We start from the raw sequence: 19117 nt of genomic DNA on the forward strand, positions 1-19117 counted from the left end.
TGTTTGATGATTACCAGTCTACAATTAAAATTTAGTAAATACATCTTCATGAAACCAAGCTGTGTCCCCTTCAAGGGACTCTGTCCAGTAGATAAATTGTCTCAAAAGTAATAAAACATTTTCAAAGCTAGAATAAAGTGGAACTAGCAATGCAGTAAATTACTCATATCTAGATGAGCTTTACTGACAAATTGGCACTCTTGGAAAGCAGCAGTTCAAATACTTTAAAGTAATTCAATACTCGGGCAAAAGGCCAACTACTTTAAACATCCACTAGTTCTATTTTGTGTTATTTTCTGTGATTATATACACTACTGTATTAAAAATTATCAAAAATCGAACTGCATTTTCAGGACCATGGTCCACATTCTCCTAAAAGAATGACAGTAAAATTGTTTTTCAGGCACACAAATAAATCACCAAACGTAACAGAACTCCTTAATACAGAAACTGAATTATTTCATTGACTTCTAAGGTGCTGCATTGTTCAGAGAATCTTGTAAACAAAAGACAAACTCATTAACCAATTATTTACTGAAAGATTCAACTGGAAGAACTTATGAACACCACGGGTCACCTACACTTATTACTTAAGGAGTAGAGCAAGTTGGGAACTTTAGACATTAAATCTCATCCTGAAGATCATAACTCCACTTGTAAAATGATTTGCTGCAGGTGCCTTTTTCTCACTCAGCTGTCTAGTTCAGATGGCTAAACTTCAGGGAGAACTAACCTCCTAAAAACTACTTTAAATAATCTAGGTAGTTGTTACAACAGACAAAAAAAAAAAAAAATAAAAAATAAAAATAAAAATAAAAAAAATTGAACAGAAAATGTGTTCCTTTCATCTTCTTCTCTATGGTAAGAAACCATATCAAAGTTTATTCTTCCATGGGCATCAAAGAAAAGAAAGAATTTCACGCATGCTGAAGTGTGACCTGTCTCAGTAAATCAACTGATGTTTTCAGCCATTTAAATTTTCTTCTCTGTTTACAATTACATATCTTTCAATATGTGTCAAGAAACTAAAGAAGCCACCCTCTAAGTGGCTGAGGTTGTGTTTCTCTTCTACACCAACAATACTATCATCAGTAGTATCATGCCATACCATCTGCGATTCTAAGATTTTATGATTCTATGATCATTATCTTTATAAAAGAGTGAATCAGTTCTGAAATTTATCATAAATGTATAACTTGTTGAAAAAGTTTTTCATAGAATGCACATAAATTGGAAATGAATGAGAACAATATAAATTAGACAAATTTTCTTCCTTTACTCTCGTTACTTTTTGTACTCTCCACACCTGTGATTATTTGGATACGTCTGAAAGTTCTGTAGGCATGTACTCTATATATTTTTTCTTCCTAATAAGAAACATCAACAAACTTTCACCATCTAATCTAGTTGAGTTAAAACAGACTATTCCATATTTGCTTTGGTGCAGCCTGATAAGCATGACTTCAACATACTGCTCTGAATGTCACTCACTAAGAATGCAACCATTGTGTATGTAACATTACCTCAGAAATATCAAAGCTCATTTTTTACACTAAGTCATTAAAAGAATTTTCTCCTACCTTATGTATGAGTACTACCTTAAAAAACAAACAAACAAAAAACACCACAAACCATAAACTGGGCATGAAATATTTTGAATTTTAATAAACGTAATATTCTTACATAAACAAAAATATTTAATATTCAGATCTTTTCAAACAATATCTCCTTGCTATGTACAGGTAATTCTTTCACCTATTCAAATTGGATACAACTCACTACTGTGATACTGTAAAGTATAAAAAGTCTTAATACATAGTTGAAGTCACAAGTGAATTCCTTTTAATAAAAGTAACCAATAAACTTTAGAAAGAGTGTTTAAACTTCATATCAGTTGCATACTGAAAGCCTTGTCACCTGAAGTATTTAATGCTACAGTGGCATTTGAGTACTCCAATTTTTCTCATGCCTTGGTTTGAGGATGTGAAGGTAGACTTGAAATAGTACTACATATAGATCAAGTAGACTAGCATTGATAACCTTTCTTGTTTAAAAAATAAAATGGTCTACATACACAGAGAATCACACAGAATCACACAGAATCACACAGAATCATAGGGGTTGGAAGGGACCTGCAGAGATCATGGAGTCCAACCCCCCTGCCAAAGCAGGTTCCCTACACCAGGTCACACAGGTAGGCATCCAGGTGGGTCTTGAATATCTCCAAAGAAGGAGACTCCGCAACCCCCCTAGGCAGCCTGTTCCAGTGCTCCATCACCCTCACCATAAAGAAGTTCTTGAGCACACTCATGCGGAACTTCCTTTGCTCCAGTTTCTGGTTTCCCTTTGTCCTGTCCAAGCACACTGCTGAAAAGAGTCTGGCCTCGCCATTTTGCCCCCCACCCACCTCAAATATTTATAGATCAGGTCCCCTCTCAGTCTTTTCTCAAGGCTAAACAGACCCAGTTCACTTAGCCTTTCTTCACAGGGGAGATGCTCCAGGCCCTCCACCATCTTTGTGGCCCTCCGCTGGACTCTTTCCAAAAGATCCCTGTCTTTTTTGTACTGGGGAGCCCAGAACTGGTCAAAGTACTCCAGATGAGGCCTTACCAGGGCAGATTATACGGGGAGGATCACCTCCCTCAACCTGCTGGCCACGCTCTTTTTAATGCACCCCAGAATGCCATTAGCCTTTTTGGCCCTGAGGGCACACATGGCCAACCTGTCGTCCACCAGGACACCCTGGTGTCTCTGCAGAGCTCCTCTCCAGCAGGTCATCCCCCAGACTGTACTGGTACATGGAATTATTCCTCCCTAGGTGCAATACATTGAGCTGTATTCTTTTACTCACATATGACACACACACATGTTTTTTACACATCTGTTTTCCAGATCCTTAAAAATGTATGTCGAGTTTTTCATCCCTGTAAACTTATATTTGACAGGAGAGTGAAAAAGCCCTGCTGACTGTACAATGGTACACTTCTCACCAGTCCAAGTTAATATATTCATTATTTAATACTAGATTAAGGATGAAGCACTACAGCTTTGGTTTCTGAAGTCATCTTTACCCAGTCTAGCATTTTTTTTTCAAGGAATAATGAATAAATTAATGTTTCTTGGCCAAAAGTCTCTTTTCCCAAGAGGGAAAAAACAAAACAAAACAAAACAAAACAAAACAAAACAAAAACAAAAACAAAACAAAACACAAAACCCACAAATTCTGTTTTTGATTTTGTGAAGATTACAGATATAAACATTTCCTATAAATTCTGTAAAATATTCACCACTGAAATCCCTGAAGCTTAGCTGGTCGCTATGATAATCAGAAACTAAGTGTAAACTGCAGGACTAAGGCTCTTGTACCTTTTATAGCTATTTACTTGTATCTCTGATACTTTTCTAACAGAAAATAAGCTCAAAACAAAAAGTCCACAGTTTTACTCATTTATTTTCTATGACTTTTCGTTTACAGTGTTTTAAGAGCATTTCAGACAATATGCCAATTTGCAAGATGTTGTGCAGTTTGCTCTGTTTTGTGTAGTTTCAATTTAATAGCTGGCCCACTTGTTTGGAAACTAGTAGGTCATTAATCTTCATAATCTTCAGTTAGAAACTGAGGTAGCAAAGGGAACCTTTTGACCGGTGGTTCCTACAGGCCACCCAATCAAGATCAAGAGCCTGTCGATGAGGCCTTCTACCTCCAGCTACAGGAGGTGTTGCAGTCGCAAGTGCTTGTCCTGCTGGGGAACTTCAGCCACCCAGACATCTGCTCGAAAAGTAGCACAGTGAGCTGTAGGCAATCCAGGAGGCTCCTGGAATGCACTGAGGATAACTTCCTGAGTCAAGTAATAGATGGCCCCACCAGGGGGGATACAATTGCTCACCAATGCAAATGAACTGATTGGTGACATCAGGATTGGAGGCTGCCTGGACTACTGTGACCATGCTATGGTTGAGTTCATGCTCTGGAGGAATATGAGACAGGCAAAGAGTAAAATTAGGATGCTAAATTTTAGGAAAGCTAACTTCCAGCTCTTCAGGGAGTTAGTCAACAAAACACCCTGGGAAACTGTCTTCACACGTAAGGATGAAGAACAGAGCTGGCAGATCTTTACAGAAGCTGTCCTCATGGCACAAGAGCTCTCCATCTCCAGGCACAGTAAGTCAGGAAAGGAAGGCAAGAGAGCAGCTTGGCTGAACCGGGATATGCTTGTCAAACTGAAGAGGAAGAAGAAAATGCATAAGCAGTGGAAACAGGGACAGGTACTGTGGGAAGAGTATAAGGAAGCTGCTAGGCTGTGTAGGGATGGGGTCAGGAAAGCCAAGGCCCAGCTTGAACTGAACTTGGCTAGGGTTGCCAAGAAGAACAAGAAACGCTTCTATGGGTGACCAGAAAAGGAGTTCAGGAGGGCATATCCACACACCCCCCACACCCTCCAGAAGGCTGGGTACTCAATAGCTTTGTTGCCTTGCACTTCTCTGATACTGCTTGCCTCACAGTTCTAAGAAGTTCAGTTTGGCAGGAGGTTATCAGGGAAGGAAGATGAGGTCCATGACCACCTGAGGAACCTGAACATCCATAAGTCTATGGATCCTGATGAGATGCATCCCAGAATCCTGAGGGAATTAGCTGATGTAGTCACCAAGCCACTCTATATGATATCTGAAAAGACCAGGCAATTATATGAAGTCCCTGGTGACTGGAAAAAAAATTAACATCACATCCATTTTTAAGAAGGGTAGAAAGAACTACGCCAGGAACTCTGCTGGGAAAGATCATTGAGCAGATACCTCCTGGAAGCTATGCTAAGACACATGGAAGACAGGGAGGTGATATGGGAGAACTAGCAAGGGCAAATCCTGCTTGACTAACCTAGTGGCCTTTTATGATGGTGTAACTGCATCAGTGGACAAGAGAAGAGCCACTGATATCATCTATTTGGACTTTGGTAAGGCATTTGACACAGTGCCCCACAACATCCGTCTCCAAACTGAAAAGATGGATTTGATGAGTGCACTGTTCAATGGATGAAGAACTGGCTGCAGTTTTGAGATCAGAGAGTGATGGCTCAATGTCTGGATGGAGATCAGTGACAAGTGGTGTCCAAGGGCAAGTGCTGGGATCAATACCCTTTAATATCTTAGTCAATCACATTGACAGTGGGGTCAAGAACACCCTCGGTAAGTTTGCTGATGACACCAAGCTATGGGGTGCCATTCAGCCACACACAGACAGGCTTGAGTAGTGGGCCCTGGTGAACCTCATGGGGTTCAACAAATCTGAAAGTCTTGTCTTGGGTTGAGGTAACTCCCACTACCAATGCAATCTGAGAGATGAAAGGATTAAGCGCAGCCCTGCTGCAAAGGACCTGGCAGTACTGGTGGATGGGAAGCTGGATATGAGCCAGAAATGTGCTCTCACAGCCCAGAAAACCAACTGTATCCTGGGCTGCACTTTTCTGGCATTAAAATAACTTTGCACAAATGAATTGATACACTTAAAAGATATGTGTTTATAAGGCTGTATACATCCTTGAATGATATGCTAGGAACAAATATTAACATTAAAAAAAAAAAACACAAATTCAAATATACATGATAGCATTAGAATTGGTGATTTCAAATCAAAAACTCATATGAAGAAAAGCAGTAGAACATAAAGTTGATAAGTGAGCAGTGACAACCTTCCCTAAAACACTGATTTCTCAAGACTGAACAAGTACTGAAATTCAATATATAAATTCTGAGGCCATAAAAAAGAAATGAGCTTCACAACAAAATACATGCAAGGCTATTACCAATGCCAAACACATAATGGTTGTTGTGAGGGAAAGCCAATGCTTAAACCAACATCCTGAAATCTTGAACCAAGCAGAATCATTGTTCTCCCATGACTACTAGAGGCACATCAGAAAAACTAATAAGATCTGGAGAAATAATCAAGATTCAATATAATAGTTGAGAGATCCCTGAATATCACTAATAAAATTCAGATCCTTGTTTCGTCCAGAAACTCTGCCAGCAGAATTGTTCCAGGTATTGTTACCAAAGTCACCAAATACAGAATGTTCAGAATTTGAATTACTTTTGTAACATACAGACCTTTGAAAGATGACATTCAATCACTTCACCAGTAGTTAAAATTCTTCAGTATCTGCAGCTAATTAAGAAGTATTTTTAAGACAAACTGACTTCATAAAAGTGTTAATTCATAATATATTACTTTTTTTCTTGAACTGATTCTGGCCCGTAACTGACATAAAATTCTGCATGACAGTCAGAGAAAGTACTTATAAATAAAAAATTGCATATTATTAACAGTACCATATCACTAAAATGATTTTAGTACTTCTTCCCAGAAGCATTTTGTAGCATTATCAATGTTATTTTTAATTATGACTACCACTTTACTTACCTTGCGTGGCTGAAAGTCATACTTCACACAGTGCTGGAAACCTTTGCCTTTTGATTTCAGTGATGTAACTATTAGGCAATTGCCAACAAAATGAGCAGAATACCCAACACCTTTGCTAGTGCGGAAACTGAAAGAAAAAAAATCATTGATAAAATTAGAAAAAAGGGAAAACTCATGGAGTAAAACAGGGTTCAAATACCACTTTAAACTGCCATGAGAAAGAAAAGAAACTGACATCTGGAACAGTGAATTTAGGTTCCTAAATGAGGTGAGGTTTGCAACTAGTCTTCATCACAAATTGATTCTGGGCTACATTATAAAAAACAAACAAACACAGTATATAGATTTTCTTCTGTTTCCAGAAACACTAGATATCAAATCTCTAAATTTAGTACTTGATGGGTTTTGCCTCAGTTTCCTAATTCATCACCATTTAAAATATTACCTCTAATTTAAGTTCTGAAGGCATCACAGAACCAAATCCTATGCTCAGATTTTGAAAGATGCATTGCAGTTTTGTGGGACTAGAAGAAAAATGTAACAGGTAAAACATACAAGTTTGGATTCCAGTTAATTACTGTGTGCAGCTTTCTTTTTCAGGACCTATGAGTTAGTTAGGATACTTAGTTACAGGTATCCAAGTTGTGGATTAATTTCCAGTTGTCAAATGGGTTATTTTAATCAATGTAATATCTTATTATTTTTTTTTAAGGTAAATTTAATGAGAGCTTCCAGCTTTCTGTGGTAAATATCATAAAGACAGAAAATGCAGAAAGCAAATACTTGTTTTTACATTTGAAATCAAAAGCAGCATAAAGAGAAATTCTAGACTTCTTAAGATATATTTTGCAAAGGAAGTTAGAGGAAATTAATGAATCAAATTAGAACATTTTTAAAATGTACATTCACAGCTATGTAAGCCATGACACTTTTTCCTTTCTAAGTACAATAGGGATGCGTGGACTTACACAATTGTCAAAAATTTTAATCTAAAATCTTTTTGAACATCAGGTTATGAAAAATAACCCATGGCTGAAATACATTGGTTCTATATGGTGAACCCCATCCATAAAATTCAAAAGGAAGTTTCAAAAGTATTTAAAAGACATTACAAAGTTGAGTATACATATATAGCCTGATAATTAACACCTTCTCTCTTTCACTGATGTAGGCTGCTTTTAAAATAATTTCATGTTATTAAAATAATGACTTTTTAAATGGTTTTACTGTTGGAATATTTTTTTCTAAACACTTCTATTAGGTTTTTCATAGTACCATTAAGAGGTGAAAGTATATGCAAACAGTTCAGATTTCATCTTACTTAATACCTACTGAAATTCAACATCTTTAATCTATCCCACTATGCTAATAACATCCTGTTTCAATATGTCAAAAAAATTGCATAATTACAGATTTAATTTCATCTTCAGAAACATACGGTTAAATGTGTTCATTAATGGAGAAAAAAAAAAAGACTTTCCTCATTCTTCACTGTCAAGAACATAGCTGATAAAGCACAATCTTCTGGTAAAAAAAAAAGCCTCTCAATATAGTTGATGTGACTAGACACACCAGGTGGCCAGATCTTAGATGCTCTTCTCTTATGAAAGAACTTGTTTAAAGGAGGTCTAAAAAATGTCATTCCAATTCTCAAATTCCAGAAAGCCACTTCTGCTATAATTAATTAGAATTCACCTACTAAATGGGAAAAACAGAGTGATTATGCTAAATAGAATAGGAATAACAGAGAACTCTCCTCCACATCAGTGTGTCCTTGCACTGAGGTCCTTACTTCCAGCCTTGATTTATCTTTGGACTTGCAGCACACTGTGCCTCATATCTCTGTTCACACGTCATGTTTTAGTTTACTCTTTCCTTTTAAAAGACTGTCAAGTTGTTAAAGAAGTTTTACTTTCCCAAATTCAGATCGTTTTTCTCATTCTTATATCTGTCTTTATATGTATATGTGGTACACAAATACTGTGCTCCTTGAGGTGCCACAATGGAAGTAGCATTCTCCTCTGCCACAGCCCTTTGTACAGACTTCCACACAATCATCCTCACTAAAAAGGACACTTTTAATAAACCTAAATAAGCTTAAAACCCAATCTGATGATCAGAATGAACAGAAAAATATATGCTGTCATGCTGTCCATGACAACAGACCTCAACAGTGAATTTATAACAGTGCAACTCTCCTTTGTCTGTTGAGGATCATTTTCAACATGGATGCACTTCAAGGACTTAGCTTTCACAATGACCCTGGAGGCAGCTACCTCAAGGGAGGGAACATTACCCATACACAGATAATCTACAGTATCATCTAGCTAACTCTATAAAATAACACAAAGGTTAAACATGTAAAAATAGAATCTTGACAACACTGAATGTGTGGCGGGCTACTTTGAGACTTTGATTTACCTCCTTTGGGCTTAATGGCATTCAAAGAACTTTTAACTGGATAGCTGCATGTCTCAATGCCAAATTTGCTTCTCAGCAACATACATTATCTATCTCTAAGGACTGAAATGTCTTTAGATGTGTAACTTCCTGGAGTTCAGTATTTGAAGACAAGAAAGCACTGAAATAAAGAAGTAATAATAGCTCATTTCTGAGCAGGCCAGATCTCATAGAATAAAATTCACTAAACTTGAAATCTTGCCACTGTGCATCAAGATTTCACTTTGGGACCATGTTAATTAGCAGTCTATAACCATAATGGAGAAACAGAGAAAACAAATAAGTCTTCTGTTTATTTCAATATTATATTATGCAGATTATGTTAATTTTCACATTGTCTTCCTTTTAAAGGAATAGCAGGCTAGTACTGTTCTCTGGGATGCTACACAGAAATTCTCTTATCAATTAACTGCATATGCAGAACTTGCTGCATACTAAAATGAAATGAATATGGGAGACAAGAAAATACTGTCAATACCCATGCAGCTTTAGGAGCCTTAAACTATTTCCCAGAGCAGCTGGTATATGATTTTATTCCAGACAGCTCATAACAACATTTTAGTTATCAGTTTCATTTCAGTCATTTTCTCAAAGCACCTACTGGATGTTATTTCACTTCAATAGCAGGTAAACATTATACCTTACACCGGTAAAATGGCTTAATAATTCCTGTTTTCTAGCTTAGGATTTTATAAGGAATATCAGATAGGAGCATTTGAGATAATATCTTCTCAATTTCAGTATCCTAATCCATTCTTTCCTGAAGGTAAGAAATGACTTTTTTTCCTACTCATTTTGTAGTTCCATTATATGCTTTTGCAACGATTTTATATTATCTTTATTATTATTAGCAGAGAGGGAATGAAGTCCTGAGAGCTTTCCTTGGTAATCTGTTTTTTGTGCCAACCTCTGTAAAAATAAAATTTTGCAAAGATTTTTCAGAGGCTTTAGATATTGTTCCATTAAGTGGTTGTAGAAGAACCTGGATTAAAGGACAAAGCTGTACAAATATAACAATCTAGCTTGGTTTCATCCACTCAAAAAGTTTCCTTATAATATGTGTTTTCCAGAGAACTGTTCACTCCAGTGTTTTCTGAACTCTACCCAATTTTAACATGGTCTTCTCTATACAAGAAGCGTCAACTTGCAACTGCAAATTGCAATCCTTTTGCCAAGATTTCAGGTCACAATCAAATCACCTTTACTCTCTTCTCTGTTTGTTCCTTGAAAATATTCCCTCAGTTCTCTCATTCAGTTTATGGTCAGTTGGTCACCTTCAATAACTCTCAGCATTGTACTGTAATCACAACTTTCTACTACATAACTGCTAATTCTGTAAGCATAGCACCCATTATTCACTGCGAGGTACATGACCCTCATTTTATTATATTAAAATTTCTGCTACTTAATTCTGTCAATCCTACCATTTGAACCTGACTGCTCTGTAACCACTGCTCTTCTATGTATCACTCAGATATATATGTCAATTTTCTACCAGTATTCTTACCATTCATTTTGTAATTGGTAAGAAAGCTACAATAACTGTTCCAATACACAAGTATTAAAACTATCACTTAGCAGCTGCCCAATACCATTCCTGGAAATAGCTTCAGTTATTCATTCATTTATTTTTTTAACTGACTTACAAAACTGTTCATTTTTCCTCACATCTGGAAAATACAAAAGCACTTCTTCCCTTCTCCATTTCTATGCCCAAGGGTCCACACTAACCAGCCAAGTTGATTTAAGCCTCTCCCACCTGAAATATTTTTAGTCACGTCTTTCTGCACTCACCACTAGGATCATAGCTAAGGAACTAAGAATAGTCAGTAAGGACTTACAAATAGAAAATAATCTTTGATCAAAAAGAAAGCCTGCTACAATTAAATGATTGGATTGGTGGATGAGGGGAAAGCTCTGGATGTTTCTTTATCCTGACTTTTAAACTTTTTAACGACTCAAGACTTTTCAACAGTGTTTCAAAATTGTGCTTTGAGTACAGTGAATTTGTATTATAGTAATGATATCAGCAGAGAATCTTTAACACAAAAAAGAAAATACTACAACAGTGTTGATTTAAAGATGTAAGAAATAACATATTTATAAATTCTGAAATAAGAAACAACATTGATGAATTACCTCTGTTGCATAATTTCTAGCATCTGTATGTTTATCAATTTCAAATCAAAAAGCACTGATGACAGCATAAGAATTTACCTATAGTAAGCAGCCATTAAAATCTGAATATATTTGAGGAATTAAAAAAATGTGTGTAAGAAACCTTAAAAAAAAATAAAAATTAAGAAGCATACTGGATGGTTATTAAGGAACCAAAGGAAACTATAAATATATGGTTGTAAGTTACTTACCAGTAGAGATAGGGTTTATCCTTATCCACATTGATATTGTTTAGGGGGTCCATACGAAACCAGGTGTTAAGGGTAAACCCATTTTGATAAGGCCACTTAGCAATAGGAGGCAATGCAATTGCCTAAAAAAAAAAAAAAAAAAAAAAAAAAGTTAAAAGAGGAACTGGTCAAAAATACATTTTTTGTTATGCATTGCTAAGTATAATCTCTGCATAAAATTTTCTCATTTTAAATCTGCAGATCTACTCTAGCATTCAAATATTAAAGAAAAATATTTAAAAACTTAAATAGTGCTTCTGAAAAACTGCATTGATTTCCATTTATTTTAAACTGTCCACAGCACAGTTCACTTCATAGAATGAATCTTCTCTAGATCTTCATAGTGTAATACAACGTGCACTACTCAAGAAATGTAAATTTCAAACTTGTATTTCATTATTCACAGGCGCACAGTCAATTATGAGTAGTACGTATATGAAGCAAAATCATGGTCAAGGAAAGGGGAATGCCTACTACATATTTTAGTTTTAAATATGACCTCCAATAACTGATGCAAAGTACTGCACCTTTTTAGACAGGAATAAATATTTGAAATTTTTCTGGAAAACTTTTTTTTGAAGATCTAAGAGATAATTAAATTTATGACAGACATTTCACATGATTTGCCTCTGAAACCCAGAAATGTCACAGCAGTGTTTGTCATAGTAGACATTCATATTTTGTAACAGCTCCCTTCCTGATGCATTTATATCTGGGAGAGATTAACAATGGTTTTAACTTAGTAGTAGCAAATTAAATGCTGTCTTTCAAAGTTCAACTACTAATACCTCACACAATGCACTCTGCACTCTGGTGGAATATCTGTTTGTGCAGCCAAATATCGAACGAGATCAAAAAAGTATTTTAGCAAAAACTAGCCTGTGTGAAAAAGTAATTTTCAACCTGTTTTATTTCCCTGATGTAATCTGCTATCCCAACAGCTGTACTGACAAAAAGAAGAGGTGATGGTTTAAGCTTTAGGGTGAGGAAATACACTTTCAACAGTCCAAGAGAATCTCCTAATCCTCTGGAATGAAGGTGCAGAATGACTTACCCTTAAAAGATTCCAAGTTCTATCCTGAGTGTATACCACTCCATACAAGAACATACTGAATCTCAGATCTGGAGCTCTCATTTTTAACATTTACATTTACCGCCTTAATAAATATATTTATAATCTGTATACAACATTTAGATTTTTGTGCAGGTTTTTTTTTTGTTTGTTTGTTTGTTTGCTTTGTCAAACCCGATTTACGTGCAGCCTTTCATGAACTGACAAGAGTAAATCCACTTGATTTTCTTTCTTAAAATTCTAAATACTTTTTTTTAAAAAAAAAAAAAAATAATGCAATTTTATTGTCATAAGTTATCTTGAAAAGTAAAGCCAAAAGTAGAATACATTTAAATCATTGCCTTGAGGGAAAGGAACCAGAAGAAGGAGTTCAAACAAACAGAAAAAGATACAAAAAAATTTCTGACTTAGCTGTCACCATAAACTGTCACTGTGATGATATGCAGAAGCATATCTCTACATTTTCCTCAAGTCCCAGATTTATGTAACATAGTACCGACTACATTATTCAAAACAAATGCTATTCTTAGGAATTATACATTTTCACTTTGATGGCAATTTCCCTTGTCAAAAATCTGGTGTTTGACATTCCTATTCTTGTAAGTGTACTGCTTCAACAGTACAACCATCTTGCAAAACTAATGGAAAGCAAAGCCTATGGTATCTACTTCCTCTGTTTCTCTTGCATGAATATTCAAAGATAAATTACAGGAAATGCAAGGAATAAACTATTAATTTGTTCCTCAAATTTTACTATTTGGGTTGAAAACTCACCGCAGCACTACAGCCAGGGAAGTTGAAAAAGGTATCAGGCCCATGCCTCTGTGGCATCTGATTAAGGACAGATAGCAATTTAACTGCGTGTCTTGGCTGTGAAAACACGAAAATTGCACTGAAGTAAATACAAACAGTTTTATACTCATTGGGCTACAATGGAAACTGGACAGTTTTCAAACAACACAGGAAATTATAGCAGTTAGCAAAAGTACTTCATAAACATATGTTCAATCAAGATGAAAAAAAATATTCAAGTTTATATGTCCCAGGAGACAATTTATGTTAACTTCAGTCTCTAATGGAATGACACTTAATGCTTTATCTGATCACAGCTTACCCAGATTCCATTTTCGCCTCGAAGCATGCTGAACAAAAGCTTCAACTCTTTGACAGTGATGCTGTAGCTGGCAAGAACCCCCAACATATCAACTAGAAGATCTTCAAAGGAAAATAAAGTTATTCTGAACTCTGAATTTCATTGTTTTGACAGAAAAAAACAACCAACCAAAAAACAAAACAACAACAACAAAAAAAAAGCTGAAGAAGTTAATACCTTTAAAAGTATATTCACAACTTCTAAAAAACAATGTAGTGGCTTTAAATATTTTACAAAGGATTTCATACTCTCGATTAATAATGTGAAAAATAAATTTACATATGCAGTTTCAGATGCTGCATCACACTTACAAACAAAGCACCTATTATATTTATGAAAATTAATTCTTCCTCTTCTGTACCATTCATCATACGTTATGAACTCACTGTTGTTCATTTCTATTATAAACTTTTGGGATAAAGGTTTCTTCATTCCTCTGAAGTCAGTAGATTTCAAACACAATCTAAAAGGTGTTTGACATTATTTTTTAACTGAAGACCTTTATACTGAGTACTTTACTGATAAGTGCATTATACAGAAAATTTTTATGGTTTCCACAATGCTACAATGATAATGCTTCCAATTTTTACCAAAATGAAAAGCCAAAAACCAACCAACCAAATAACCCACAATCAACAATAACTAAACAAATAAAATACATTGAGAATAAAACAAGACCAAAATAATGACAATTCTTAAGGTTTATGTAACATAGCTTTCACTGAAACATCTCATAATTCTTGAAATTTTAAATAACGTTACGTAGCTTGCCTTTCAGATAAAATCACATATAAAATTATTGCTACCTGTTGGAGCTTTGTTTTAAAACACATAATTTCATTTAAAAATCTTGTTAGCTTGTGGGACAATGGACTTTGCCTACGCCCTGCATTTCCTTCTGAAATAAACAACACTATAAGCCATTACTTCTGCCTTCAGTAGAAGGAAAAACAAACTGCACATCTTTGCAGATGTATCATAAGAAATTAACTCAGAGATCAAACTGTGAAGTACAGACATTTCAAAACAAAAAAGCTGTGACAAAAAAGAAGAAGCATTAACAATCTTTTTGAATTTCTTCAATGCTCAACAAACAGAACATTCTCCACATAGGTCCTTCAAAAGACATGAGTAAGCTTGTAACTTTTTTATGAGTCTGCATGTTCTCTTTTTTCATCAGTGAAAGAATGACTCTTAGACCTGCTAACAAATAGTAGCATTAAAAATGTTATTCCTCTAGGATGATATCTTGTTTTTAAGCAAATTTTCTCTGCAAACCCCCACAAAGGTGCTTTTGTGTAAACCCATCAGTATCTATTAGCTTCTTCCACTATGAAACCAGTCTCTGGTCCTCAATACAAAAGGCACGTGCGAAAAATGAAACAGCATTCAATTCACAGGAGACATACTGAGCTGTTCACTGATGCAGTGAAAATGCACATCAGGAAAAGTAAAACAAGAAGACAAACAAACAAACAAAATCAAACAAACAACAAAAAACAACAAAAACAAAACACTGTAACTTGCAATTTTCCCAATAAAATCAGACTAATTCCCTAATATTAAAGCTCAACCAAGCTCTTTTTCTTTTCTCCAAACAGTTTGTCTGGGAGTTTAATTAATATTACTTTTAAAATTAGTGGTAGACTGTAATTGTGATAGAATTTCTTAAAGGAAAGCAAAACAAAGCTAAGAAAACAACAAGTCATATGTACCCAGCTCGTCCTACAGTACCTACAGCCATCTGCCCCCTTCACCATCCAGCTGCTAGCATGAGATGTGAAGCTGGCAGTGATCACACATATTGTACATGACCAGATACTGAGGACAGTACCACATTGATAACTCAGAAAGGCAAATCAGCATGAGTGAATACCAGACTTCAGCTGAGAACTTCCCTATTCCCAAGTCTTAGCTTTGTTTTAAATAAGATACTTCAAGTTTTGCTTTCTTAATAACATCTTGTGTAGAAGCAAAGATGTGCAATGAAAATCAGAAGACCATTAAAAAAAAATCCTCTACCACAGATGATGAAAAGTCTAATACAATCAAGCACAAAAATGACTGACAGATTTTTAAAATCACTTTATGTTGTTTTGTTGTTTTAGTCCTATACTACCTTATGGCACAGAAAATGTCTCATTTCTCCTCAAGATATTGATACCCCACAGGCATTAGCAGTACATAGTTACAATGAATGAATAAAACATTTATGGAGGTACACATATATAAATTCCCTTACATTGTATTCATAAGTAAAGACCAGAAAGACTGAAGCATAGTGAGGTAAAAAGTGAAGGAAAACCTATGGAAGTCAGTGTACTTAGGCAACTTAAACATCTTCCCTCAAACAATTCTAAAGAGGAGTGGATTCTTGCTTCATTATAACTAAAAATAAAAATATAAAATATAAAAAAACTACATAACTTTGTTCCTATGTATTAGAATCTCAAAGAAAATAGTCAGTCCAACTCTGGTAAATAATCATAATAGTCAGCTCATCTATAAATTAACACAGCTACAAAACTCCATAATTCCTTTTCTTGTTTGTTTTTTTTTGTTTTTAACATTCTCATCACTTTCTGTAATGTTAAATATGATTGCGTATAAAACTGGTATCTGTGATCTCATTTCAGAAATAAGAAAGTCCAGAAGGAGAAAACTGACGCCGTTTCTCATTTTTACAGCATTTGAAAAATGCACTGAATGAAACAGATTTTCTTTATTTTTTAGGGCCACTTTCTGAATACTTTCATGCTAAGCAGTTTATATAGGCTCAATCAATTCATCAGAAGCCTTGAAGAAACGCTTAATTCAATCATTTAATTCAGAAATACAGTGGTAAAAGAGCCTGCCTGTCTCTCAAGTAAACAGTATATATCTCAATGGATGGTGTGGCATTAACTTTAGAAGATGCATTGAACAGCATCGGGAGTGCAACTTCAGGAAAACTACCTCATGCTTCCTTAAGCATTAAATAACAGGCAGCCATGAAATAGAGAATTTTAGCTCTATTTGCGAAGGAGGCGTAAATCTACAGACTTGCAATAGAGAAGAATTTTGAATCTTCTCTTATGGATCCAGTTGGAAGATAAATGATGATAAATGCCTGTTAAGGGAAGAACAGTTCAAAAGTAACATTTTTGCTTAGAAATCAGGAACTGCTTCAACAGTTAATAATTTGGTTCCAGAAATTCCAGAACAAACACCTCAAACATCACAACAGAACTGCAGAGAATAAAATGTAGCTCAAGGGAGACACATCAACCATCTATGAGCTAAGATTATGTTCACCTTTCAGAAGTTATCTCAAGGAGACTCTTGGAACAGAATATTTGCATCCCTATTCATCAAACAGAAAGAAAAGAGAGAACTCCTGTGCAGTTGTCAATAACAATGTCTGCCAATCACCTAAGTGAATATTTCCACAATCTTTTCCTTAAACTATTGATAAAATGTCTGATCAGCCACTATCTTAGCATAACAAATTATCACAGTGCCCAGATCACTTGTGAAAGGTGATATTTCTGGAAATTACAATACACATAGCAATGAACCCATTTAGATAGCAATTGACACTGACTAAGCTTTTGCTCTTGACCACAGAATCTTCAAAATATCAAGAAGTGAGATATTTAAAGCACTGAGAATCCTCATAGTCTGATAGTCTTCCTCTGAATGGACAGCCAAGTTTCTCTCATTGCAAAAGACTGGGTACATGTTTTTTTGCCATTCTCTTTCATAAAACCAGAGAAGAGTAGCTTCAAACTTAGTCTGGTCCTCAAAGACTGCTCTTACTGTCAGAACATAATAGATAATACCTGTCTCAGGTATGTTCAGATCCTATCTAGGTTTAATCACAGCAGTTCAGAAAGAGGTAGATGAGATGACCTAAAAATCAAAGAAAATCCCTACAAAACAAAACATTCAAACAAACAAAAAAAAACAAACCACAACTAATCTTCACCTACAGCAGATGATAAAAGCCAACTGCAAAACACTGGGATGTTTTGGTGTTATTACAAATGCTAACATAGCTCATGTTCAGAACATATTTTCTCAGTGTTAAAATGTTTTTTTCCAGAACATTTCTTACTTTATCCTCAGAGTATTTATAGTTCTATAGTTCATAGAAACATCTGGGGCCAAACTGCTCTACAATTATTGACCATGATATTGGCATGTGCATATTAGATTAAGATCAGAATAAGAAATACACCAATGTCCTAGCATTTTGTCATCTGACTGCTTATTAGATGGCCATATTTACTGCTTCCGTTTTATCACCAAAGTTGTTGCCATTCATTACTGTAGCAAGTTGCTCCCAGAAATAATAAGATAAAATTAAAATGAGAATTTTGCTTTTTATCCCTCTCAACTTTCTTAGTAAATTTCTCAGAAAACCCACACTCATTTATTTAATGTTCTCAAAGAACCAACAGTGTGGTGTTCTCTTAAATCTCTGTTAATTTCCTAATATGTGGAAGGCTGTGCAGATAAACATTCCAGAGCTAGTAAGTCATCACCATTCCAATTTTCAGTTTTGTTTTTAAACCAAATATGTGCTCTCCTCATCTGTATGAGTATTCAGCAGGGAAAGCTTACTGGTGCCTCTTCTACTGAAAGTCTCTTTCTGAAATACTGTATGACAACTCTCAGAAAAAAAAAATAGTAAAATTAATAGGAAGAGGTCTTGACAAAATTTACTCATCAAGGTATTACCCTGATTTATATTAATAATTGCACATTCGGAGTTATTTTCTTCAATTTCGAAATGTACCTGGAGGACAGATCCTATACTCTTAATGTGTAAAATCTACAAGACCTCAGCAGTTTGAAACACCTGTCTCTAATGTGGATGTCATCACAGGTATGTATGCCATATACAGAAGTACTATGTAGGGGATCTCAAACTGAAGAATTTTTGTTAATATAATTACTGATTTCCAAGAACAAAACCGTGATAAAGCTTGAAGAGAGGAATGTCTATGTTCATCAACTGAAACCTTATATTTAATAAGAAATAAATATTATCTTTCCCCTCATACTATTCTGACATACATAACAGTCCTGGAAGCAAAACTTTCTAGGTGAAAATCATTACTCAGTGAATTTTATGATCTGTCATATATCACTCTGAATCTCACAGTACAGTAGTTAACATAACACTTCTGGTTTTAGCCTTTCCACATACATTTGTAAGACTTTGAAATACAATTACAGCTTTTTCAAATACTTATTACTACATACACCTTTTAAATAAAAAAAGCCAAAGACAAAACCGTTCCTGAATAATCCTTATTTCATGCTGCTGTTATTTTCTTCTTGTTTATGGTCTGTGATCCTTGTTGGTTTATTGTTCCACAAAGGCTATATATTTGTCAGGAGTCAGATCATCAGCTAAAATCTTAAGAGTTAGAATTATGGCAGACAAAACTCCAATCTTTCAAAAATGCTTCACAACTTAAGTACACTGCTATCAATCCAAATGTATATAAAAATGAAGAATTACATTCACACTTAAATAATAAGTGCTTAAGTTTCCCCCCAGGAAAAAGGAGTACATAAATGTTAATCACATATAGCTCTTAGTTGGCATATTTAAA

General features: G+C 35.1%; 1 protein-coding gene across 16 annotated transcripts in view; it reads right to left on the bottom strand.

Annotated features, from left to right (window-relative positions):
- NBEA (neurobeachin) overlaps positions 1 to 19117 on the bottom strand; it is a 460919-nt gene that overhangs the window by 364313 nt on the left and 77489 nt on the right. For all 16 annotated transcript variants that reach the window (XM_015851986.2, XM_015851985.2, XM_032442135.1 and 13 more), the window contains exons 3-6: positions 13473 to 13573; positions 13133 to 13228; positions 11248 to 11369; positions 6419 to 6545 (exon numbers count right to left, since the gene is read on the bottom strand). In XM_015851986.2, coding sequence (XP_015707472.1) covers positions 6419 to 6545; positions 11248 to 11369; positions 13133 to 13228; positions 13473 to 13573 — 446 coding nt within the window. The remainder of the gene's footprint in view (positions 1 to 6418; positions 6546 to 11247; positions 11370 to 13132; positions 13229 to 13472; positions 13574 to 19117) is intronic.

Source organism: Coturnix japonica, chromosome 1 (genome assembly GCF_001577835.2).
Source record: "Coturnix japonica isolate 7356 chromosome 1, Coturnix japonica 2.1, whole genome shotgun sequence".
In the NCBI taxonomy this organism is placed as follows: Eukaryota; Metazoa; Chordata; class Aves; order Galliformes; family Phasianidae; genus Coturnix; species Coturnix japonica.